This window comes from Corvus cornix, chromosome Z, assembly GCF_000738735.6.
Source record: "Corvus cornix cornix isolate S_Up_H32 chromosome Z, ASM73873v5, whole genome shotgun sequence".
Taxonomy (NCBI): Eukaryota; Metazoa; Chordata; class Aves; order Passeriformes; family Corvidae; genus Corvus; species Corvus cornix.
Genome location: NC_046357.1, coordinates 63,422,849 through 63,448,017, shown reverse-complemented (window position 1 = coordinate 63,448,017; position 25,169 = coordinate 63,422,849). Strand labels below are relative to the sequence as shown.

The 25,169-nt window shown below is 38.2% G+C and overlaps 1 protein-coding gene across 5 annotated transcripts in view; it reads right to left on the bottom strand.

Annotated features, from left to right (window-relative positions):
* Positions 1-25,169, bottom strand: part of GLIS3 (GLIS family zinc finger 3) — a 161,394-nt gene that overhangs the window by 119,573 nt on the left and 16,652 nt on the right. For all 5 annotated transcript variants that reach the window (XM_039567598.1, XM_039567599.1, XM_039567601.1 and 2 more), the window contains exons 2-3: positions 6,409-6,616; positions 946-2,062 (exon numbers count right to left, since the gene is read on the bottom strand). In XM_039567598.1, the coding sequence (XP_039423532.1) occupies positions 946-2,062; positions 6,409-6,616 (1,325 nt within the window). The remainder of the gene's footprint in view (positions 1-945; positions 2,063-6,408; positions 6,617-25,169) is intronic.

The following is a 25,169-nucleotide window of genomic DNA, read 5'->3' as shown; positions in this document are numbered from 1 at the left end:
CAATTTATATTTCACAGCATGTAAATGTATATTTTTTAATCAGTGTTTATTCCTAGAAATTATATGTTCATCATTTTGTTAGTTTATGCTGGGGACTCAAAACTCAAACCTGGTGAGACTGCTTTCTGATGACACTAAATAAGCACTTAGTAAGGTTAAGCTTATTGTCGTCCAAAATACAGACCATATGTGAGGCAATTGAAAAATCTGAATTACAGAGATAATAGATGGTGCACTGGAGACTAAGCATAAACTGGTTCTTAACAGCCAGACTATTAACCCATGTGACTACCTATGTGCTAGCTTGACCTGCAGTGACCCTAAGAAAAATAGGAAGAAAAACATAACTTTGGGGATTGAATCCTCACTGCTAGAATCTGTGAACAGAAAAATTAGTATGGGATTTGTTCTTAATGTATTCATGGAAACAGGTAAGTGGGTTTGTTTTTTGTTAGTAGTAGAAGAAACAACTGCCTTAAAAATGTCCAGCTCTTCTCTTGTTTCTTGTGGTAACATTATGCAAGGTCTTGAAAATTCCTAAAGTCAAAAAGGTGTAACATGATGCAAGAATATTTCAGGATAAATGGTGACATTTATTCTGCAGCACTTTTCCTGCGTGTATCCTTCATGCAAGTACTTAAGTACTGATTGTGCTTCAGTTTTGCTTCATGAAGGTTTACCATATCACTTGTTGCAGTCTACAGTAGAAGTTTATAAATGTAGAAAATAGAACATTTTGTCTAATCTTATCTGTTGGCATATATCAAAATAAAGAACACCTTTCCTTTCTATGTAGGTGGGAAGATGGAAGTCTTTCATTCTCACAGAGTAGTTTAAAAAGCACACCATTAAATAGGAGAACCAAAGGCAGAATTACAACTTTACCACATTTTCTTAAGTAATAGAGATCCTTTAGTTGGTAAGAAAGACAGAACTCAGACTTACTGTGCATTTGTTTGGCTTCTCTCCTGAGTGGACTCTCATGTGAATCAGCAGTTTGTAACGGGCATTAAATGGCTTGAACCTTCGAGGGCATCCTGCCCAGAAACAGGTGAAGTCCTCTCCCTTCCTCTGGTCTATGTGGATCTTCTCTATGTGCCGCACAAGCTCCTCTTGATGGTCGTACAGCTTCCCGCAGTCAACCCAGCAGCAGCCATGCTTGCCATTGAAATCATCCAGCTCGCCACCTTCCTCCAGCAGGGTGCCTGGGGCAGACGGCAGCGCCTGCAGCGGGTGGACATGGCTGGGCAGGCTGTGCGGCTGCCGGTGCTGGTGAGCGTGGTACGGCGGGGGTGGCCCTTGTGGAGGAGCTGGTGGCAGCAGCAGGGGTGGAAGAGGCATGTCAGCAGTAGGGCCTGAGAAGTCATCCAGCTGTTCATTTTTCAGGATGTCCACTGCCTGGCTGTCCAAAGGTGGCACGCCCTGCTGGATCACCATGTTATTTGTGGCAGCCATCTGCAAGCTGGCTTGTTCCAGCTGTTGCATCTGCTGATACTCACCAGCCCCGTTTTCAGCATACCCTGGAAAGCTGGCATTGCCATTCGCCATGTGGAGGCCTTTCTGGGCTGCTGGAACTGAGAAATTTTGGGGTATACAGCTTCCTCTCACTCCCAAAAAATGTCCATAGACCTCAGGCTGTGGGGAGATGTTTGCTGGCGATACCCTGGAGCTGTTGATGTAGGCCACCAGAGAAGTTGGGGATGTACGGATGATTGTATTGAACTCGATCCCAATGCCGTCAGACAGAGGAGACACAGAAAGTGCTCTCTTTTTGGGCCGGGATGATTGAGACCAGACTGAGGACTGGCAAGGACTAGAGTAAGGGGAATGCTTATTTTCCATGCCATATAAGTAGGATGATAATGAGTTACCGGACACAGGTGTTTCAGGCAAAAAATTTAGTAAGTCCCCCAACTCACTGCCATTTTGTAAACCATGGTCAGGAAGAACAGAAGAAAGTGTCCTGTACCTGTGTGACCACTCTTGTTGAACACTCAAAGAGGAGTGACCTTCTGGCAAGCTTAATGTTGTAGAGGCCAGAGACTCACAAGACAAGAGTGACCTGAAATAAAGGCACAGTAAAGTAAGCAGTTAGACAATTCAGAAGTAGCTCTTTTACCTCCACACACACACTTGAAATTAAGGAAAGGCTACATGTGAGGAAAGGTCTCCCTAATATTAGGTAATCAAGTTTAGCACACTCTGTTCATGTACCAGTAGTTACACAAAGACAATATACATGTAAAAAGGTCACTTAGGAAACCAACTTCAAAACTTCAAGATTTTGAAGAAGTGTTGTTGTAAAGATTCTTCATACACCACTGCAGAAATTAATGCACTTCTTCTCATCAATTGTGGTATAAATAGGTTTGGACTTCTGAAGCCAAGGCATTATGTTCCTGCCTTATATGAAACTCACATTGATTTGAGTCATCCATTGTTTGTGCTTGAAAAGAACAGGAAGAAAACTGATTTATAGAGAATAAATATTCAATCTGAATGACTTTGTCACTTGTAATGCATACAAATATTACAAATACTTCCCTAAAGGAGTTTTATATATTAAGTTTATAAATATAGATAATATCTAACTTTACAAAACAAACAAAATAAATGAGTAATGTAGGAGAACTGGTTGAAGGGGTTTTTTAGCTTTGATTTGAAGATGTATCTGCCTCCAAGTCAGCAGTAAAAATTCTTCACAGAAGCGTAATCTTGCTGTTATCATTCATTTTTCACAGAGATATTATGAAAGTTCTTTATGCTGCAAAGATTCTTTGGGTAGCTTAAAAACCCCCAACATATAGGCCCTTAAAAGTATTGTTTTCCACAGGAAGGTATTGAAAGGAAATAAAAGGACATCAGGGGCCCTGATTCATGGGTACAAATGCTGGCTAAAGGTCAAGTGGATTTATTTCTTTGTTTCCAGTTCACGCCCAGGCAGACTTGGATTTCCTGCCAGCTAGTGGTGCTATCAGTACATAAATTTCTATGTTTAAGGCGTTCTAACAATAGGAAGAATCGGGTATGCAGCTAGATAAACCCGACCAGCTCACAGAAGCCTCTACATCTTATGTTTTGAGCATTAATTCTTGAGTTTATTATTTTCACAACACAGTTTTGAAGAAGCACAGAATTTCAATGACTGATCAAGGACACAGGAGGGGAAGCTTGGCACAAGCTGAGAGAGAGAGGAAGTAGTTTGCAGGTGCTGTATCTGTAAGATAGCTCACAAGCAGGGAAAATGTAGCTTAAAAGAACAGCAAACCTTGCTCTGGTGACTAGTGGGAGAGACAGTTAAATGCTCCTTTGCACAAGATACTTGCTTTGTAACGTGTCGTTGATCTGCTGTATCAGGATAAGAAACATCCTGTTCTGATTCTGTGTCAGTGCAGGGTACTGTCATGGACCTTATGTTACTCCACTAGGGTTTAAACGGCACTTGCAAAACAGAGCACTGACAAAAAGCACAGTTAGCATGCTGACTACCATTTGCATTGAGAGAAACGAGAAAAATGAGACTGCTCTGTCAGGTCAGTCTTGTATACCATTTAGATCTAAAGGGATGACTGTTTGTGAAAAATTTGATTTAGGCTGCTGGGTCTGTTTTCAATGGGCTTTGTTAAAGCACAGTTCATTATAGAGCGATTAAATCATGCTAGTATGCTGTGACCCCAAATACAGATCCACAGTTTTCAACAGAGCAAGACAAGTAAGCCAGGTTTGACTTCTCTGGGTTATGCTGTATATATCCATACCTAGAAAATATAAGGAGAGGATGGGGGTGTTTTGCTAGATTGTTTCTTTTAATTTTTATCTTCTCTTTTATGAATAAAGAGAAAGAAATTGTGCATCGATAAAAAGTCTATTTTTGTACTGACAAGAATTTTAATCAGATGCATAGTAGGACCAGTGTCATACAAAAAGCTACTAATGCCTAACACAAAGGGACATATCCATCAGTGAATCTGAAGAAAAACTGTCTTTTAAAAGTCTCATAATAGGACAAAAATAAAAAGCTGGCCCAGAATTCCAAGTATACAATAAGTAAGAGCCAGATATTCTGAAGAAGCTTGGTTCCCACTTCAGCATCTAAATTCAAAAATAATAAAGATTCCAGCTCCCAAAGAAATGAAGATTTATTTAAACTTCAGCCAACACTGTGACTAAGTAAGTAATTTTCTGGTGGGGGGAAAATAAATACACCTAATATGAAAATGAAGGACCAGATCTATCAGAGTGCCAGACTCTCAGATGGTATTAACTGACACATCTGCTTTATTGTAAGCTAAACCACCTTGAGTTTGGACCAGATCTTTCATTATCATTTACAAGAGATTACTTGCAATTACACTATATTCTCCCTCTTTGTACAGAGGCCACAATGTCAGATATAATCCAGAATCTTAAACATAAACACGGAAGAGTGAAAACTATGGGTTTTTTCTCTCTTCATGGTCTTCCATTTACTAGCTAAGAACCCTTTGCTCTTTCCCAGGTCCTTTTTTGTCAAAGCAAATAGCAGTATTACATCTGGTTTCAAGCAACACAACTGAATACTCCAAGAAAGTTCTGCAGAAACTCAAAAAAGATGGGGAAGGTTTTATCCCCCATGGTCTATACACCAGAATATGATGCTATCTGTAGCAAAACTCTCATTTTGCCAACTGTTTTCTTTCTTCCAACAGTAAAAATCAAGAAAATTCCCTCTGGCTTTGGTAAATTCAGCAAATAATCTGTTTTGGATTGAGCTGCCAGAACACAGTTCGTAGTGCTGAGAGATCAAATCCAGAGAAGGCACTCTGCCCAGGAAGAATCAGTCAATTTCATTTAGGCAAAAGCAGTTTACAGCTGAAGAAATTTAATCAAAAAATAAAACAAAAGCTCAAAACCCAACAACAAATAACCACCCCCCCCAAAAAACCACAAACAAACAAACAAAACCCCAGACTGTTTTGACAACCTGTGAGTTAAAAATCTGAGTTTAAACTTGTTTTGTCCTACAAAACAGATAATTTGAGGTCAAGATTGCTGAAACGGACACTCTTTGTGTGACAAACTTATTTTATAACACCTTCATTGATAAATCATTAAAAGATACTCTAGGGACACCACAGCCTTGGTTCTGCCAGAGTTTCAGCTTCTGTTTGCCCTTAGTAAATGTTTCTTTGAAATAAAACAAAAACTGTATAACTGAGTACTGACACAGTACATCCAACCACATATTCAGTGTTTGGAACCATACAGGCACCCCTAAAACTTAAATAACAATTATATAATTATATTTTTCTAGCATCAGTTTTATTCAATCTGAAAGGCATGTCTTTGGATTTGTCATTTGTCATCATCCTAGCACTGAATGGTTTTTGCTGACATGTTTACATAGGAAGCATAATTAATTTTGTAAATTTTCACAGGGGAGGGAGTCTTCTCAATTGAAGTGACAGAAACGTTAAAAATTATCCCAAGAGTAAAGCAAGGTTTTCTTCCAGCTGTACAAAACAAACTTTAATTATTTCAAGAATGTTCCTTGGCTTGTAATAAAGCAACATAGCAAAACGTAAACTGCTTTGAGAATAAAGACTCTTGTGGTCTTTTATAAATCAGAAACTACATTTCAACTCAGTAGGCAACGGGGAATGTAGATTCCAAAATAACACACTAGAATGTTTTCTCCTTGTATGCTTAACATCCAGGGATGTGCCTAATGTATTTGTAGGGTGGTTGTCAAAAACCTGTTTTCCTCTAACTCATGTTTGTTGACAATACTCATAGTCATAATCTCAAAACTTATTTAAGCATTTAAAATTAATTAATAAGTATTTATCTGTGGGGTAGTGATACAAAAGGGCAACATTCACAGGAAGAGGTCATAGTTTTCTTTAGCTTCTCAACAGAACTAGGAAAATTAACACGTTGTCAGAGACAATTGATCTGATCAACTTTATTATGTAAACAAACCATTTGAAAGCAAAAGTACTTGATGAGGAGAGCGAAACATGTCAGAGCACTTACATTTTTTTGTCTGTCCTTAGAGTTATTTGACAGGCACCAACATGGCACTCTTAGCACTATGTAGATGTAACATGTGGACTATTTCTACTTTCATCCTCTGTAACATTTCCTATACCTAGTACAAAAATCTAGTTCATGACTATAAAACAGCATTTATCTAATAAAAAAGTCCTACTATCCACAGATTTTGTGTGGCCGAATTTCACCCATTATTTGAATGATCCAAACAGTATAATTATAGCTGATCTGAATTAAATTGCATGGAATTCAGCTTCCTGTAGCATAACAGAGAATGATTTTCTGATTTTAATAATCAGAAATGTCACATTTTAATCACAGAAGAATTAAACCCCCTCCTTTTAAAGTACTGAAGATAAAAAGGCAATTGAGCACCTTGTATCTGACAGAGAAGCGCTCTGGCTGGAAGCATCCATAGACCTCTGTAAGCTAGGGCTGATCTGGTTGCATGCTGCTGAAAGCTGATTTGCCAAAGGTGAAAGAGGTCCCAGCTGTTGAACTGTCATGGGATTGCTGGCGACTACTGTATTGTTGCCGCTGCCTTTTCCAATGGACTTGTGCTTGCATCCATAACCAAGACCTCCTAAAATAAACAAAGCAGGTTACTATTTATCTCTCATGAAGCTGTGATGAGGCACAGAACTCACATCACTTTGCAAAGTCCAGAAAGTAATGGGAATCCTAAGATGAGAGCAAAACAGGGGACCTACACAAGGATTTTGCAAGCTTCTTTGCAGAACATAAAAAGCAGTAATTCTACAGGGGAATTAATAGATTCTACATGTGTAAAACATGTGCTGACATACATAAACTAACGACCAGACATGATGGAAAAACATCAGAAAGAACACCAGGTAAAACAGCAGCCCTCAGCTGAGGGACAGCTCTCTGTGAAGAAGACAGGAAGAGAGAACCCAAGGCAGCTGCCAGAACACCGCCATAACCCGAGCTCCACAGCTCCAAGCCATTGCAAGCCCTTCCATCATTCCTACCACCAGCCATGCAAAAAGCAAGGACACCACCAATATGCACACAGACTGCAGTGCTGGCTGCATAGTTTCACCAGCAGGAGAGAGTTACAGCTTGGAACCCAGCATTCCTCTGAGGGCTAGGTAGAGGAATCTGAGCTGAATCAAAACTGAGAAGCATTCTGGACTTTCTTTAAATGCCACAGTCTGCTCTTAATCACTGCTGCCATGACTCAAACTGATGGCTATACACAGTAGTGCCAAAGGCAGCTGGCCATTGGGACATACCATCAAAACGCCCAGTGTACCTTGTGTTGTGAGTTAGGTCACAGGAGGTGGTTTACAAGATTGCCTCCATCAAAACACATTTAGAGCAGAAAGTTAAAATGCAGGTCATAATATGGAAGTTGTTGGACATCTAGCAAAATCTCATCACAGCTGGAAATTAATAATTAGACAATTCACATTTCTAACTGCTTCCCTGTGTTCAGAATACTCCACAAAGCAGGATAGCAACATCAGGACAAGCAGTGAAAAGTGTTTCAATGTAAACTATTTTCCTAAACTAAATCTACTTTTGACATGGTTGTACAGCTCATAGAAGTTTTTCTCCAGGTTCTTCAGATGGGTTGTGGACTGCAGGAAGAAGTACATTAAGGCATTTATGGCCCTCCCAGTCAAAGGAGGAAAACCCAAATCCTTCAATCCCCTCTAGATCAAATAGTTCCAAGGACAAACATATAAAGAGAATTCCTTATTCTGCACTCAACTCCACTGTGGACACCAGAACAAAGCATTTAAGCTCTTGTAGGATTACTGTCTGTTCCCACTACAGATGTTTAATTAAATCAAAAGAAAAAGAAAGGCATTTTAATTTCTTTCCTGTGAAGCAGGAACATTCATATTTTCAACGCACTAAAACTGAATCAGTGTGCTACTCAGCAGTTGGTTTCATAATGTTACAGAGAATTAAATTGTAACCAGTAGCAAATATTAGGCAAAAAATGTAAATTGCCTCTGATAATAACATGAACACTACTCCTCTTAGCAAAAAGCTGGATGGGGTGAAATAAAAAATTTACAAGCCCCATTCACACTATAAAAACCACATAATATGCCTATATGTGTGTGTGTATCATAAATGTTCAGTTAGCTATTTTTCAGGAAAGTGTCTTTAGTATGTAGAACCAAAGACATTCTGCACCAAATGATATAAAAGAGAAGCGTGCTATAACAATGTAGGAAATCCCACTGGGTTTGACACTGAAATACAGTTGTGATGCTTCCAGAGTGTGTGTATATATATATATAAAAATCTTGGTAAGACATAAACCTACTATTTAGCATTGAGAAAATGTGCCAAATATATACTGATCCTTTCCTGGATGACACCCTTCACTTAAAAGCCACTTTTAACAAATTTCAGCACTAACAATAGTATCTACTTTATCATATCAGGAAATCAAGGACTGCACATTTGCCAGATTTCCACTAGGGAAAGGCCATAGGTCATCTCAAATAACAATCTGCAATGACACAGTGAAATTGCTATTTATTCATGGTTAAACCTGAGCTGCTTGGAACTTATATGTCAGAAAAAAGCAAATCCTAGCAGCAAAACCAGAAAAGAGCGTACTGTTAAACACAGAAAATTGCATCCTCAGTGCATCCTGGTTTCCTTTTCTAAGGGTCTGCTAATATTACAGGGTCTGCTAATATTTTCTCTGTATAAACAGTGCCTCAGGCATGCCAACAGCAGGTAAGACCATTTGTTGTGTTATGGTAAGGATGATGGCCAAACATGGCCTGGCTGCTAGCCACTGAAAGGAAAACATGAGAAATTAAGTACTTTGGAGAGACTGTATTACTGGAATGATAAACAAAAGTAATGCAAGACTCTAGTCCTCATGAACATTTGCCTGAACATTTCTCTGATGTGGAAACAGAAGCAAAAGGTTTTGTTCTTTTTACCATTGACAAACATTTGCTGTTATGAGGAAAAATAACAATTCTTCCACTTAAAAGAAGGCAGGGGAGATTATCACGGAAGAATACATCATCAGCTCCCACCACTTAAAGAGGCTGCGAAGTAAAAGACTGCTGCTATGAGAAGCAAAGTCATAAAATTTCATCAACTGCTTCATATAGGCATAAATGTGTCAAAAGACCATCATTAATACCTTGTTTGTGCCCTGCAGGTCACTGAACAGTATCAATTTGATCTGAATCAGGCAGCAGCATACAATCCCACATACGTTGAACTAAGTCTGAGCACAAGATGAGAAGCTTATGCTGACTTCAAGACCACTACAAAAGTACAGACCACATCTGATCCAGCATAAAGTTAAACAGGTGCAACATGGACATCTCACCTGTTATGAGCCTGTGGCTAAAAGGCAAGCTGCCTTGAATGTGTGTTCAGAAGCTCTGAAAAAATGTGAACTGTCAGAATAACTCTGTCCAAAATCAGCATTTGACATCATATATACCCGATGTGCCAGAGGAGCCCTCGGTCCAGGTTTCCTGTATCATTGTCCCAAAGCCTGAAAATTTCAAGACAGTGAAAGGACAATGAGAAAATCCTTTGTGCCTTGAATCCACATCAGCTGAGATAAATGGGAAACCCTGTGGAGGATATCAGTGGGTTTTAAATGACACTGGAGATTCTAAGAAAAATATTTGAAGCTAATATTTTAAATAAGCAAGAGAAGTAACTTCTTTTCTTTTATACTAGGATATAAATCGGGAGACAGTCCAATAAAGGCAACAACAACTGCGGAGGTGGAATCAGTCCTGCAGTAGCTCACAGTAAGAGTTACAGCTGAATAGAGCAGGTCCTTTATTCCAAATAAACATATTAACACATAAACCAAAGCTGCTCCTTATCAATAAATAACAATAATAGTTAACAAGTTAAAACAGTGAAAATATTTTATGGAAATATTTTAATCCATTCACTTCCTCATTCATTAGCCTGCCTATTTTGCCTGTTCATTTTCTATAGCTGGTTAATAGCTAAGCTTCACTCAACCTTGAAATGCAAAATTATTTCACTGTAATCTTCTGAAGAACATTCAAAGAATGCAGAAAAATACAACTACTTTAGATACACAGAATTTTAGATAAGATTTTTCTTAATTATATAATTCTCTTACTTTTTGGAGGCAGAGTATGATACGAGCTTAGTTTCATTTAAAAACCATTTTCCTTCATCAGATATTGATTGAAAACCAACCAATTCCTTTGTCTACTTCTCCATGTCAAGAGCAGTAATTTGTTAATTCTGCCAAGTAACTCAGGTTAAAAAATGAAACTACTTCACCAAACCTTTGAAATTGTAAATCATGTTTCCCATACATAAATCACAGTCAACAAAAACATATAAAAGCAAAACCAGTTTTAATTGTTAGGTGTTCTGAAACACACTACATACATACCTAATGCGTAACACCAGATCAAATTCAAACATCTCTTTGATCAATCAATTTTGTGGTTACTGAACTAATCACTATGAAACAAAGCTACTAAAGTGATCTGAAAACCTGTCCCTTGTTACTGCTAGAGTAACAGGTAGAAATAAAAGAGTTGCAACAAAGGAGAAAAAGTTAATTTCCCTAAGGGATTTTCTGTGTCCACATACACAAAAAATGTACACATTAAGAGCTTTGGAAGTGGATGGTTTCAATGTTTCCCTTCTATTGGGCTTCCAGTCTTGTTCGTGTGGACTCTCTATTCACCAAAATGGGGAGAAAAGGGCACAAGCAAAAAAGCATACTGTTAGACAATAAATACTGAAGAGGACAGAGACCAAAGGACTAAGGCAGACTCTGTGAATGTATTCCTCTTATAGATTAAAGGCACCAAGGCTTTTTGAAAACACATTTGGTCTTTTTTCACAACACATTTAATCTTCTGGATGTTGCAGCCCCCAGCTACCACACACATTTTTTCTCTGTGTGTCTCCGTATCTGCCGGGGTTGTTGATACCCTTTTTGGAGGGGTGGGCTTCATAGTAGCTGGTAACTGAACAAACTCAAATGTTTGCATAGAAGACTTGCTTCCTGATGGTAATATCTCAGTACCTCTCACCTTGAGCCTGTCAAAGTTTTCAAGCTTCCCCTGTAGCAATTTTAGTCGTATTATTAATGACTGCTAGAGAGCTAGCTCTTGTCCCTTTGTCCTTAAACTAAACAGCTAGATTTCTATTGTTTCTGCAGCCATCTAAGAGGCACTACTGCACAACTATGTAGACAGAGACACTAGCTGCAGGGCAGTGGATATCAGACCCCTTTGAATTTTCTTTAAGTGTGTTAAACTGGAGCTTCAAAAGGGAACAAACATATATTAAAAAAGGCAGTGTAGGGGGAATATTGTCATTTGCCTCTCATGACCATATGATCAGACAAAATCTTTGCAATTTGGAAATCTGGGCTTCTTCTAATTGGCATCATACCCTGAAGTCCAAATCTTTTTGGAAGACCTTGAGGTTTCTAGGTGAACTACACAAAAATTCAGTCACAAGTACAGTAGGTATGAGCTTTTTTTATGGCATTCAAGCTGGAGTTTTTCAGAGTACAAGTAAATTATTAAACTATCACTCGAAAAGTTGCTGAATTATCATTCGTGTTACAAGTCTTACAAAATATTGTAGTTTCTCAACTGCACTACACCACACAGATACTACATGATAGTGAAACAGTGATTCTTAGCATTTATTATCTTTAAAAACAAAACAAAAAAAAATCAAGGATTTGTAGTTAGAAAATTTTGAAATTAAGATCCTAAAAGCTCAGTTTTTAATGTCATGGTTATGATCATAGCTTACGGTTTTCTTAACACAAGTAGCAATGACTTTTTAGTGACAAATTTTCTTCAAATCCTCTGGAAGTGTCCAACCTGAACACCAAGTTAGACCATTAATCTGACTAGTGTTGTATATACCCATGTTCTTAACTGTTTACAGAGACTTAATCTTTACAATCAATAAAAATAGCCTCAGGAAAATACACTAAACAGAATTATATGATGGCATGGTATTAAGAGAAAGTACTGTGTATGCACTTTAAATATTCTTCATACTTTGAATCTTGTAAAGGCAGTTTTTTCGGTATCAGAGTGTGCTTGATAAATTAACTTGCACTAATTTCCAATGCTCTTTGCAATCATTGTATGAAGTAATCAAGCATGTACTTGCAGCAACTCTACTGTGAGACAAGAGACTGACAAAGCACAATGAAAAACAATGTCTCCCTTCAACTGGAACCAAGGTAAAAAATTATCCAGAACCGACCAGTAAAAACAATACCTCACAGGTGATTAACTTAGCTGGTTTAGAGCAGACAGCAATGAGATCACCTACTTCTATGGAACACTTTAACCACTAAATTTAAACAAATGAAAACAGTGGTCTTGTAATGACTAAACTAAGACTATATTATAAAAGAGTCAGGTTCAGGAAACTTCCAGGAAAGAATAGAGACAGTAAAACAAAGATTTTCAATTAGATCTACAGACATCTGTAATATCTCTTACTAATTTTGAATCCAGTTTATTTATATCAGGAAGATCCATCACTTATTAAAAAGTTATTTTGAAAGCTACTTTGTATTCTTATTTTGCATAAAACATAAGAAGTTATCAGTTAACTAGTGCACACACAAGTTAATGTTTAACTGAACTAAAATATAAGTGTTTTAGCTGCAATGGGTAACTCCCTATTTGTTATCAGTAACATTAGATGACTTCAGCTTTTGTCCTTATTAGGACAATATGGTATGTGCTCTTCTATTGCAGAAAACTTACAGCTTTACACCTCTGGTTTGCACTATTACTTCTCCACAGTATTACTAACCAGTTTCTATTTACAAAACTTAGCCTGACCATTTAGTTTGTATTTCTGAAATATTAATACATTGTGCAAGCCTCATAATCAAATAACTGGGATAAAACAAGAAAAACTCCACTAGCAGTGCAATATATTAATCTAATGGTGAATAATATCAGGTGAAAAAAACCCAACAAGTTTCATGTTTTAAGTTTCAGTACTGGCCAGCTTCTTAAAATACCACTACAGTACAGACAGAGAGAAAAATATTATTACAGTCAAAATGTAACTTTACAGATATTTGAAAGAACATAAGATAATTGTATTGGAATTAGAGATAATACCTTCCAGCTCCAGTGCCACTGGGCAGTTACTGCCTGAATCTGACCTAAATAAACACACATATATCAGCATGTGTGTGAGAGCACACACTACAATTTCACTTATATGTGGCATTACTTGGGAAGCAGATAAAAAAATAATATTGGTAAAACTTCCTCCTATATTATGAATTATAGGAATCAAATGAAATCAATAGGGAAACACTTTGCCCAGTGTTTAAACAGTGTTGCAGTCATCTGCAAAATAAGTGAATTGATTCCAGCAATTTTGTTGGAATACTTCTTTGTTGATACCATCTGATTGCAATGCAGCCACCTATGGAGGGGCAGTAAGAAAACATTCTAGAAAAATTAATTCTCTGTACTATGTAACACTTCACCTGCCACAACAACTTCTAGCACTCTTCAACCTTCACTGCACATCTGTGCTTTTCTTCATGTCAGAAATACATTCTTGGAATATTTTCCATTAATTCCTGATTTTTTTTTTCCTCAGTTTTAATTAAAACATGCTCAGATAACTTGTTATCTGAATGTTCTTAGTGTTTTTGAACATACCACATCGGAGCTTTGCTATCTGTAACTCTGGGCACATGTAGATCCATTACTCTAAAGACCTTATCATTCCACATATCAAAGCAAATCAGCACAGCAATGTACCCTCTGTTCAGATAGTAGTTTCTGATTTCTTGCTGTGTTCACTGGACTGCTATCTTCCTTGTGGCACACCTTATACATGCTTCTCCTGTCAGCCTGCCTGCATGGGCAGTGATGGGAAGAACAAGACCCCTTCCTCCAGGCCCCAGGCAAAGGGAAGATCTTCTGTCTCCTTTACCCACTTAGAAACGGGGATGCAGCAGAGCACCAAGAGTAAGGGGACAGATTCTCAGCAGATTAAGGCAGCCTTAACTCCAGTGCTCTGTGACAACATCCTCCAACTAAAACCTGCCACCATCTGTGCAGGAGTCCTGAGCAGAGGAGAGAGGAGCAAGAAGACGGCTTTCTACCTCCAGCATGGGGCAGGTCTCAGTCTTTGCCGCATAATACATCACTGACAGACTGTACTGGACATCATGATGCAGCAATAGCATGAGTTCAGCAAAAAAAGCACACAATAAAGGTGTTGTTTAATGTTAAACTCTAATCCCATGTGAGGCTCCTTTTCTAAATCTTTACAGATATTACAAAGGCATTTGACTGCTGTTTCTCAGAAAAGCATCCTTCCTCCTTTACGAGACCAAAACATACCAGGAGCAGAAAAGAAAAAAAGATAAATGCCAACCTGTTGAATAGTTGTATCCATTTAAAACTGGTGACAAATGTTAACATGGAAAGAACTTCAGAAACTGCAGTATGGAAGCAAGAATCTAAGTAACTTGCAGTCACATTCAGTATGTTTTTGTTTCCCAGATAAAGTCAATTGTTCAAGGACACTATGACATAATTTTTCAAACAGTGTTGTCCCTGAGTTTATGAGCAGTACATTTTTTTCTTTCCTCACACTAAAAACAAGATACTGTTTAAGGTTGCTCCTCCTAAAAGATAAGAATGTTATTCCAGTTGTCAGTTTAACCAGGCAGAAATAACAAGCATACAGCCCACATAACATACATATTCTAAGAGGCTTTATACTCAGTTAATTAGTTTAACTATTGCTTTCATGGTTCATTTAAAACTTTTATGCTTCATTAAATATCAGTATATTTTATCACCTCAGAAAAACTTCTCTGTAAAAAGACAATTGTCTTTTCAAGTGATAATCTTGTTAACTAATATATACATTTCAAGCATGTCTATCAGACACCGGCAAAGTCTGAATTGCTACAGTAGCACTATCTCAAGCCATTATGCACATTTCTTTCCACACACAATGGAAATTTTTTTTTTTTTTTTTCTGAAACAAAAGTACTTTGTCAAGGAAAAGAAAATTATTTTGACACAGGTTATTTTCATCATTTAAAAAGTTCCCACAGTGATCTTTTCCTTTTCCACCTTCACAACAACTAGCTCAAACATACCCTGGATTCAGTAACTGTAAATAAATTGCCAAAAGTCCTTAATTCATAAAGTCAGAAAATCATGTCCTTAAGGAAGCATAAAAATCAATTAAACTAATAGTTACAATTATGTAGAACCCAAAAGCCAAGTGCAATTCATAAAACAAACTCATGTGGTTACCAGATCATCTGTCCTACCAGAAAGGTTTACTTACTTATGCATAGTATGAATTTTCTCAATTCAGAAGATAGGAGTACATCAGAGCTATTTGGAAGAACATTTTCTAGACTGAGAAATTAGTCCTTACAAGTCCACCAGCATGATTACCACAAATTCACTCAAAATTTTCACTACTATCTTCACATGCAACCATTCTATGAAATATATGGCCAATAAGTAATAATAGAATGACTGTGGTTCTTATTACTGCAACTGACTTTTAGAGGAGGCCACTATCAGCATCTTCATGGTTCAAACAAAACTTTCTACTTGTCTTGCCACCTTAGCTCTTCATGTCAATGAGAGGCAAACCCTGGGAAAATTATACAAACAGCCAGAAGTATTTAAAATCTGTATTGGCACTACATGCTTCCACTCCTCTCAAAGCTTTAGACATTTTTCTTTCAATTTTATTCTTTATTCGTTATTCTTTTCATCAGCCCAAGGCATACTAATTAATCGGAGTTTCCCAGGTCTTTTGTTGTTGTTACCAAAAAGAAAAAAACAAAAAGAAAGCTTGTTTCATCTTTTTAAAGTGAGTCCATCTACCTTCCACAAAGCCAGGCTAATAAGAGGGAGGATTAAGGCCAATTGAATGGCTTAGGTCCCTGAATACCAGTCCTGCTCCTGCCCTTAGCCGTCATCCTTGCCAAAATTGATTTACAGAGAATGACGTCTTAACCACAGCTATTACTTTGCGAAGAGGAGGCTGCCGTGTTGGCAGGGTTTGGCAGCCAAAGTTGGCTACTGACTAAGGTCTGAGGTAAAGACACAGGAAACCACAGTGGTATCCCAATGCAATGGTGTCTGTGAGGGCCATCTGAAGAGCGGAAAGAAGTGCTCACAGACAAAGGCATAAAAAAGGCAAGTGTTTGCGTGCTCTGCTGAGCTGAGCACCTTTGTTAAAGGGTAGAAACCCACACAAATGTCCTGATGGACACTGAAATCTTTTTAAGAAGCTGGTCAACCCAACAGCATATCTCTCCTCCATACCTCTAAAAAATTCAAGTGGTAACCATCTTTACATTAGTTTGAGAGAGAGAATGTGCTAAATAGGTAAGAGTAAAATATTCAAAATGGATCATGTGATTTTTGAGGACATCATCCCAGTGAATTTCATTGAAGTTAAATTCACAAGTATGTAAGTAATTTTTTACAAACAGAACCTGGCTTTATGAGCTGCTATGGTAATTTTTCAAACTTCTGTCATATGCAAGTGTTCATGTATTTTTTCATACAATTTAGTGTGTACTATTTTATTATTCTGTTGTGATTTTCATTAAATTGTAAGGATTTGATTCCCTGCAACGCAGGGACTGCAATTCCCTAAAGTCAATGTGAATGGGATATAAATCTCTTACAGTCAGATGTCATTGTATTCCAATAACTCTGAAGTCTACACTCTATTCTACAGTTCATGAAATTTTATGTTAGAAAACGTGTTTGAAGTATACTGCATGCTAAAAATGCAAAGCAAAGCCCATTCCACTTCCAAAAGGCTAAACCAGGCTAACAGAAAAGACTTAAAGTCCTTATAATTGAAGAAAAGACAATAACCAAAACAATTGTTATAGTATTTTACCTTTTATATGACTAGCTTCTCTTCCTCAAGCAACATTCAAGAATCAAGTCTGCATGGGCAGGCTGAGTGAAGAAAGAGTATGTCTGCAGTCTGGTTTTGAGAGAGTTTTCAGTGAGTGCCCAGATGTCAGTTGCTGGCTGACAGATGCACACCCAGCTGGTCTCTCCCCCTGCGCCCACTATAGCACAGATAGCACAGGAGAAGAAAAGATGGGAAAAGCTCCTGAGTCAAGATAAGGACAGTTTAATAAAAAAGGCAAAAACATCATGCAGAAGCAAAGCAAAATAAGAAATGTATTCACTACTTTCCATCAGCAGGCAGGTGTCCAGCCACTTCCTCAGTCCAGGCAGCAGTTGCTCAGTAAGATGAATGCCATCACCAGAAATGCCCCCTACATCCTCCTCCTTTCCCTCAGCTTTCATGACTGAGCACATCATACAATATGGAACATCCCTTTGGTCAGCTGGGGTCAGCTGTCTGGGTTGTGTTCCCTCCCAGCCTCTTGCACACCAAATTAACAACTCATAAACAGGTAACTGTAAAGTCTGAAGTTTTCGTGACTACATTTTGATCTCCTCCTCGTTTTCTACTCGTCTAATCCTGTTATGGTCATGACAAATTTTTTAAGGAGACAGCCACCTTGTCTTTCAAAAGGCTGCAGCTAAGGGACAGGAAAAAGCCATCAATATTTCAAAGGTTATCCATGGGCTAAAGAAGGGTGCTTCACGGAACATACTATGCAATCTTGTTCCCAGTCTTATTCAACTTGTTTATCAACAATATGGACAAAGGGATCAAATGCACCCTCAGCAAGTTTGTTGATGATACAAAATCGAGGGAAATGGCTGATACACCTGAAGGCTGTCCTGCCATCCCGTGGGACCATGATAGGTTGAGAACTGGGCACGGAGAATGAAGTTCAACAAAGGCAAGTGTAGGGTTCTGCACCGGGGAAGGAATAACCCCAAGTACCAGTAACAGGCTGGAGGCTAACCTGCTGGGAAGCAGCTCTGCAGAGATGGACCAGGATATCTGAGTGACAATCACAAGCTGACCATGAACCACCAGTACCCTTGCAGCCAGGAGACCAACCGTATCCTGGGGTGCATTAGGAAGAGCATTGCCAGCTGGTGCCATCACAGGGAGGTGATCCTGTCCCTCTACTCAGCCTTAGTGAGGCCACATCTGGAGTGCTGTGCCCAGTTCTGTGCTCATCAGGACAAGAGAGACACAGAGCTGGTCAGTACAAGAGAGACAAGAAGAGGGTCCAGCAGGGGCAACAAAGACCATGGGGGGACTGGAACATCCCACTTATGAGGAGAGACTGCAGGAGCTGGGCCTGTTTAGTCTGGAGAAGAAAAGATAGAGGGGATCTCATCAATACATATAAATATCTCAAAGGCAGGTGCCAAGAGGATGGTGTCAGACTCTTTTCAGTGGTGCACACGACAGGATGAGAAGCAATGGCCATAAACTAAAACACGAGAAGTTCCATCTCAACATGAGGGTGGCTGAGCACTAGACTAGGCTGCCCAGCGAGGTTGTGGAGTCTCCCACTCTGGAGATGTTCAAAACTCACCTGGACATGTTTCTGTGTAACTTGCTCTGAGTGACCCTGCCTTGTCAGGGAGATTGGACTAAATTATCTCCCAAGATCCCTTCCAAGCCTAAAAATTCTGTGATTCTGTGTTCTTTGTGATATTAGTTTGAAAAAGTACAATGTGGTTGGCCAAATGGATAAACAACCCAACAACCTGACCATGTGCAGTGATGTAAATCCTTGGGAATAGGCTATCTCACATCAGTAAAGGTGTGGAAATTCTTCATTTATGGGACTGGATCACAGCTGTGATCAGAATAAACCTATACATTTCAACTAAATCATATAAATCTCAATAGCCACACCCAAATTTCTATTTTAAAGAAACAATAAAAGTCGCTTATTGGAAGCATTTTTGTTAGGACCATAACTTAGCCCCTGGTTTCTAGTTTACAAGTCTTTAAAAATCATTTCTTTCTCTATGAATTTTTTAAAAGAAAGAAATCTTGGTCAAGTTATAACATGCTAGGTAGTCACAAAGGAAAAAATGAGATTATTATCATTATGTTCAATGTTCAAACCCCTTGCAAAAGATTCCAATATCTAATTTAAGAGACTCATTTTAGAGATCTGTGGGTAAAGAACTATTCAAATCATTCAGTTTGACCATTAATGAACTTATAGGTTAGTATACGGTGAAGGAATTCACAAGAGCAATCATGTGGAAAGAAACTGCTCACGACTACTATTTGTTCTTGTTTTGCAGCACTTTTTTTTTTAGTCCAATCAATGTGGATTCCTTTCTGGTTTGACATACTACAAAGCTTTTTAAGTCTCCTCAGAGACTAAGGAATTCACAACCTTTCTTGAACCAGAACCCCCAAAACTGAATATACAAAGAAATGCAAAATAAAGGTCACCAAAAATATCATTGTTATTGTTTGCACGGAATCGATGTCCTGATGTTTGCTATATGACTGTACAAAAGTAAGTGAATTGCTGGAGCTCTTGAAAGGGGATTTTTATTAGTCAAAAATAGGAATGTATTTTGCTTGTATTCTTGAATACTCCCAAATCTACTTATAAATCAATACCACCCAATAAAAGACAAATTTACTTTCATAAAAATCAACTGTGAGGAAAAAAGTTAAAGATCACACTATATATATTTTTCCTCACATTAAAACCCTAAGTTGTAAACATATCTTCTGCTAAAAATACATAGTTTTACATGTTTTTTCCCTTGATGTTTTTGCTGAGTTACTTATTACACATAAAATGAGTGATAGAAGGCATTGCATGCCTCAAATGGTATTAGTGACTTGACATTCATCAACATTTTTTAACCACAGAGCCGTCTGTAAATGTACTCATGTGCATTTTCTTTTCACAGTCAAGCCACGACAGACTGGCAAGGGTACTGAGAAGACCCTGCTTGCCCGCCACCTCAACACCAAGGACACTGATCTCATGTTTATCAGCTGGCAATATAAGAATACCAAGATCAGGGTGTTTCAGCTACCCTCTGTAGTGCAAGAATCCAACTAGATGTTACCATGATGTCTACAACAGCAGGGAACTTGTTCAGTGCAGCTCCCAACCTACAGCTACCCGTTACACCTGCACCACACTCAGTCCCCACCTCTACTTCCGCAAATGTAAAGTGAGATTTTCAAAGAGTGTCAGCAAACCTTCTAATTCACCACATTAACATCTCAGGATCAGACAAAGTGTAACCATTTCTGAAGGCTTGAAAACAAGCAGTACCAGACTAACACAGCTATTCTTCTCTTAGGGGCCAGTAACAGGACAATGCACACTCCAAGGCTGACCCTACAGTGTTGGTCTAGAAAAAGGCAGACAATAGTGACGAAAGAGTAAAGAAAAGAAAGTAAATCAGAACTGCATCTGCCTAGTAAAACCTGTGAACTCTGAGGCGCAATACTTCCCAGGTCTCTCCTTCAGGAAGAACAGCTTTTCAAAACTTCTCAAGTAACCTGAATCTCATTTACACAGATTTGGTCCTTGGTGTTCCACTTGGCTTGTAGCAGGGCAATTAGCAGCATAGTCCCTTTGTCCAGCTGGCAGAATTATACTATGCTTAAGTAAACATGGGGCATATACACTTTGTTCTCCCTCTTCCTCCCACAGGTATCCCTTCCCACACTTTCAGCTCTGACACACAATTTCAATTAGTATCGGTTTTACCAAAAGTCAAAGTAAAGAAATCCGCATCAACAAAGCATATTACCTTCTGGTGCAAGAAGACTTCAGTCATTCACATGGCAGACATTTCACACTGCAGCTATACCTGCTCTGTATGTATGCCTTTCTGTAGCTGTATATAAAGTGTGTATTTTTAACACTAGGACATTGCTGCTTATCACGAGTGCTGTCACAGTAGCTCTTCATCGCTCTATAAAGGAATTGGACACTGAGAGGGGATTTGAGCACTGCTTCAAAAAGACTAAAAATAGAAGTTAGCAATGATGGGGAAATAACTAGAGCGCAAGGATGAAGATAGACTGGAAACAAAACCACAGTCAGAGAGTTGGAAAGCAAAAGTTACACTTTCTATGGCCCTCCACCTTATTTGATTTCACTGCTCTGTTAAAGGACCATCTGTCCAAAGGTGCTTCTGACATGCACTATCAGTTTGGGGAAAAGACAAGTACTACCCTGAGTCTTTACTGAGTTATCATGACTGTCAAAAGCACCAGTTTAGAGTTTATACTACTCACCATTGCCAGGAATTCAGCTTCCACATTCAATTACAGGCTTAATGCAAAGAATCAAGTTGTAAAATTTTGAACAGGACTCAGCAGCATGTTGAAAATGTTTATCAGCATTCATAGACTGGGTCCATTTCAGACAAAAAGACACATACAGAAGGCAAGTGACACGTACTGGAGAGATATGGTCACAGGCAATGCACAGCTATTAAGACACTTCCGTAATTTGCAGCTGTACATTTTTTGTGTGATAACAGTCATAGATTTTGGCAGAGTATTAGCAACAACTCAGAGCACCTTCAACAGGAATTGCTAGTAAGAAGGCAGCAAAACTGTAGTTAAGGGAAAGAAATTGCAGTTTTCCACAATAGGTAACAGACATGATCACAATGCAGGTATTTCCCTTCTTGTGCAGTAGGCTGGGGGGTTTTTTCATGTAAGGGGGAAAACAAGGCATCATGTCCTAATGCAATATAAAAAAGGCAGATGACGTGGTTTTTTGCTTCGGTGGTGAGGGTATTATCACAAACACTGAGAAGTAATCAGTGGCCACTATTTTTCTGGTCACAAGTTAGACAGCTACACTGCTTGATTCACTTGTACGTAGGAATAAAGGACATCTGCATCTTTCGAATTTTGAATTTGTGCTGCATTAATAATGAGCATGTAAATTTAGGATAAGTACATAAACTACTATATAAATAGATAATAAGCAGAAATACTTAGAATATTTAGAATAGAAAATAATTAGAATATTCACCAGGAAAATGGATGAGAATAGACTCTAAGAAGCAAACCTTAAACCTTACACTGCATTAGCAGCAGCAACTGACTAATTTCAATCAAGTCACCTGAACTTCAGACTGCACCCTTCACAACCAAGTATAAATGACTGAAAATATTGACGGTCAGTGTTTTCTTTCAATAATTCAAAACATTTTAAAAAATGTTTGCAGTCAGAAAATCAGACCCTTTGTTATTTCTTTAACAGTTTGTTTTTCCTTTTCTAGAACAATTCAAGGCTTTTGGAAAGTTTACAAAAGACAGCTAGACAAAAAGATCCTATATACCCTTTCAAAGATACTATTAATCCGTAAGTGATTTATCTTTGGCAGTTTGTAATCCAAACTCAATTGGCTTTCTTTTAACACTATTTTACCATATTAATTTCCAAAAAATCTGTTCTTTGCGGAATTCCATACTACAGGATTTAATGAAAATGAAATAAATAAACCAGTTAAAACGTATAGAATCAATATAAAATTTTCTTCTGTACATTCAACACTTCTGAAGAAACAGCCAGTATAAGCATAGTTTTCTATTAGATTCTATAGAACTCCAGCATTTTCTAATAAAACTTCTATCACTCCTCCACAAATGCTAAAAATAAATTGCTCCAGCAACCTTTCATTCAAAGTTTCAACTTCACCTTTTGGCAAGAAGTTGTTACAATCTGAAAGAAATTGTCTTTCCACCTGCACAGAGCTACCACCTCTCTCAATGGAAGAGGTTAATTTTAAAAATCTCTAGATTAAAAAAGAAACTACTGATGGAGACAGGGAACATTTCTGCAGTATTAGCTGATAACAAAAATGTAAAAATGCCTGTTTTCATGGCCAACAGAAGACACAGCTGTGTAGAAAGAACCTCCCAGATCGTATTTTCAGAACTCTCTGAGAGAGCAGTGGGACTTACCTTCCCACTCTCAAGGACCCATGGATAGCCATATTTTCTCCTCACTACACTTTTTCTAGTACCATAGTCATTGATGTTCACAACAGTCTTCTACAGAATGCACACAAAGAAAGATCCTTTTCCTCATACTAGGAGGAAGATGTGTACACTGCGTTTTAGGTTTGAAGGCTTCAGCCATTTGTCTTTCAAAGAAAATAGAAGAAAAAAAATTTTTCTCCTTAAAAATGATAGTGCACAGTGATAAGAAAATCCACAAGTCTAAATAAGTCTCTTGAATATTAAGACCAAAGCTATAAAAACAGATTTACAAACCCCACAGAAGAACTGAAGCTAATCACAATCTAAACTTGAATCAAGAGTAATGTTGGTAAGTAATTATACATGTATTTGAATTACACTTTCTAACTCCAATCCTGCTTGCCCTATGTATACCGGGGTTTTCATCTCCTGAGGTCCACATGATGATCCTTTACTTCCATTAGCCCTTAACCTTATATAGTGTAGTATTTAGGAGGCAACAGGTTTTCAGCATCTGTTTCCTGTATCAGATAATATTTACATCTGTCAAAGGCAAAATTTAAAATCAGTATCTATTTAGATTTATTTTTCATATTAGACTCTTCACTGGACTTGGGGGGGTTGTTTTTTTCCCACACAAGTGGAAGAGAGAATTCATGCAAGCCACAAGTTTCAGTTTCTCCACCTCACAAAATTACAACTCACTGTACTTGCTCTTTGTAGCTAGTTTTCCTTTCCCATCACTGCTGCTGACACACCTGGAAGAAGCTGAGCTGTAGGAAGGTAAGAGTGCCAAGAAGATACAAATGAGAAGACAGTTACCTGAGGTACAGGATGAAGCTCCAAGGCACATGCTGCACAAGCGTGCTGGTTTCTAGAAATGCTGGTTGACAGAGCAGTCATAGAGGGAAAGGAGACAGAATTGTGATGCTGGGGTCACCAGCACTTACCCACATCCCAACTGATAGGGACCAGTGGCCTTTGGTAATCATCACACAGAAGACTCTGTGGAAAAGGCATGGGTGAATAGTTTTCCAGTAGCTAACTAGACACGTGGTCTGACTCCTTTGTTTCTCAAGTATTTCCTTGGGCAGACTCAAAGCTGCTGCACATTTCAAACACCCAGTAAGTTTAACATCCTAGTGAGATATCAACCCTACCTAATTTCTGCACAAGACTGTCATGAGGCCAATAAAAGTTATAAAGCATTCAGCAGTTTCCATATTTAGCAAGAAAATTATTTTTCTTTTGTGAGAAAGGAATTCAAAGCAGACATAGGAAAAAAATTTTTAATTAATAGATTTGGTCTTATACAAGTTTCTAGATGGAGTTAGCAATTTAACTATTAATTACACAAAGCCATTTTGTGAAACAAATTATTTCAACGCCCATTCAAGTTAAGAGTAATAGATTCACCAAAAATTGACAGTTTTACTGGGATTTGAATACTGCCCAGATTTTGTGATTACAAATGAATGAATGGCTGTGAAAACATAAATCTAAATAAAATTAATTTCCTCATTTCTTTTCTCTATCCATTAATTTTTAAAATCCATTCAATGAACCAAAAAAAATTCATTATGACTTCCCTATTCCTTCTTCCATCTTGACAGCAAAACAAGTGCAGTTAAATAACAATTCTATGCAACCAATCCAGATGCCAGAAACAATATTCCCATCACATGAACCCAGTAATTTCAGAGACAAATACTCTGTTCTCTTATGAACACACATGATGCATTAAAAAATATATTACTTTTCACATGGAACTAAGATGTGTAACCACATTTCACACCAAAAAAGGGAAGTAGCTGAGACAGTACGTGCAAGATGGGGAAGATACACAGTAAGAAGTCAATACAGAAAGCCACTTCTGGTGGTGCAGCAAATCTAACAAGAATCCCAGCACAGGTTAAACAGGTGACACCCACCAGCCTTGCACCTCTCTGGACAAAGAGTCAGGGAGCAGCATTAACAATCCCATTGCTCATGGGTTGGCCACGGAGGACACACCGTGACCAACTTATCTTCCATCAGGTCTTGAGATCCCAAGATGAACAGCATTTCTCTTATATTACTAAAATTTTTTTAAGCATTTCCTCCTATTTGAAAGTCAACTAATTTTATAGCTACTTGCTTATGCAAATAAATATCCAAGCAGCCATGTTCTAGTGCCAAAAACATCAGAACACTCACAGGAAACAGTTGATTGTGTTAGA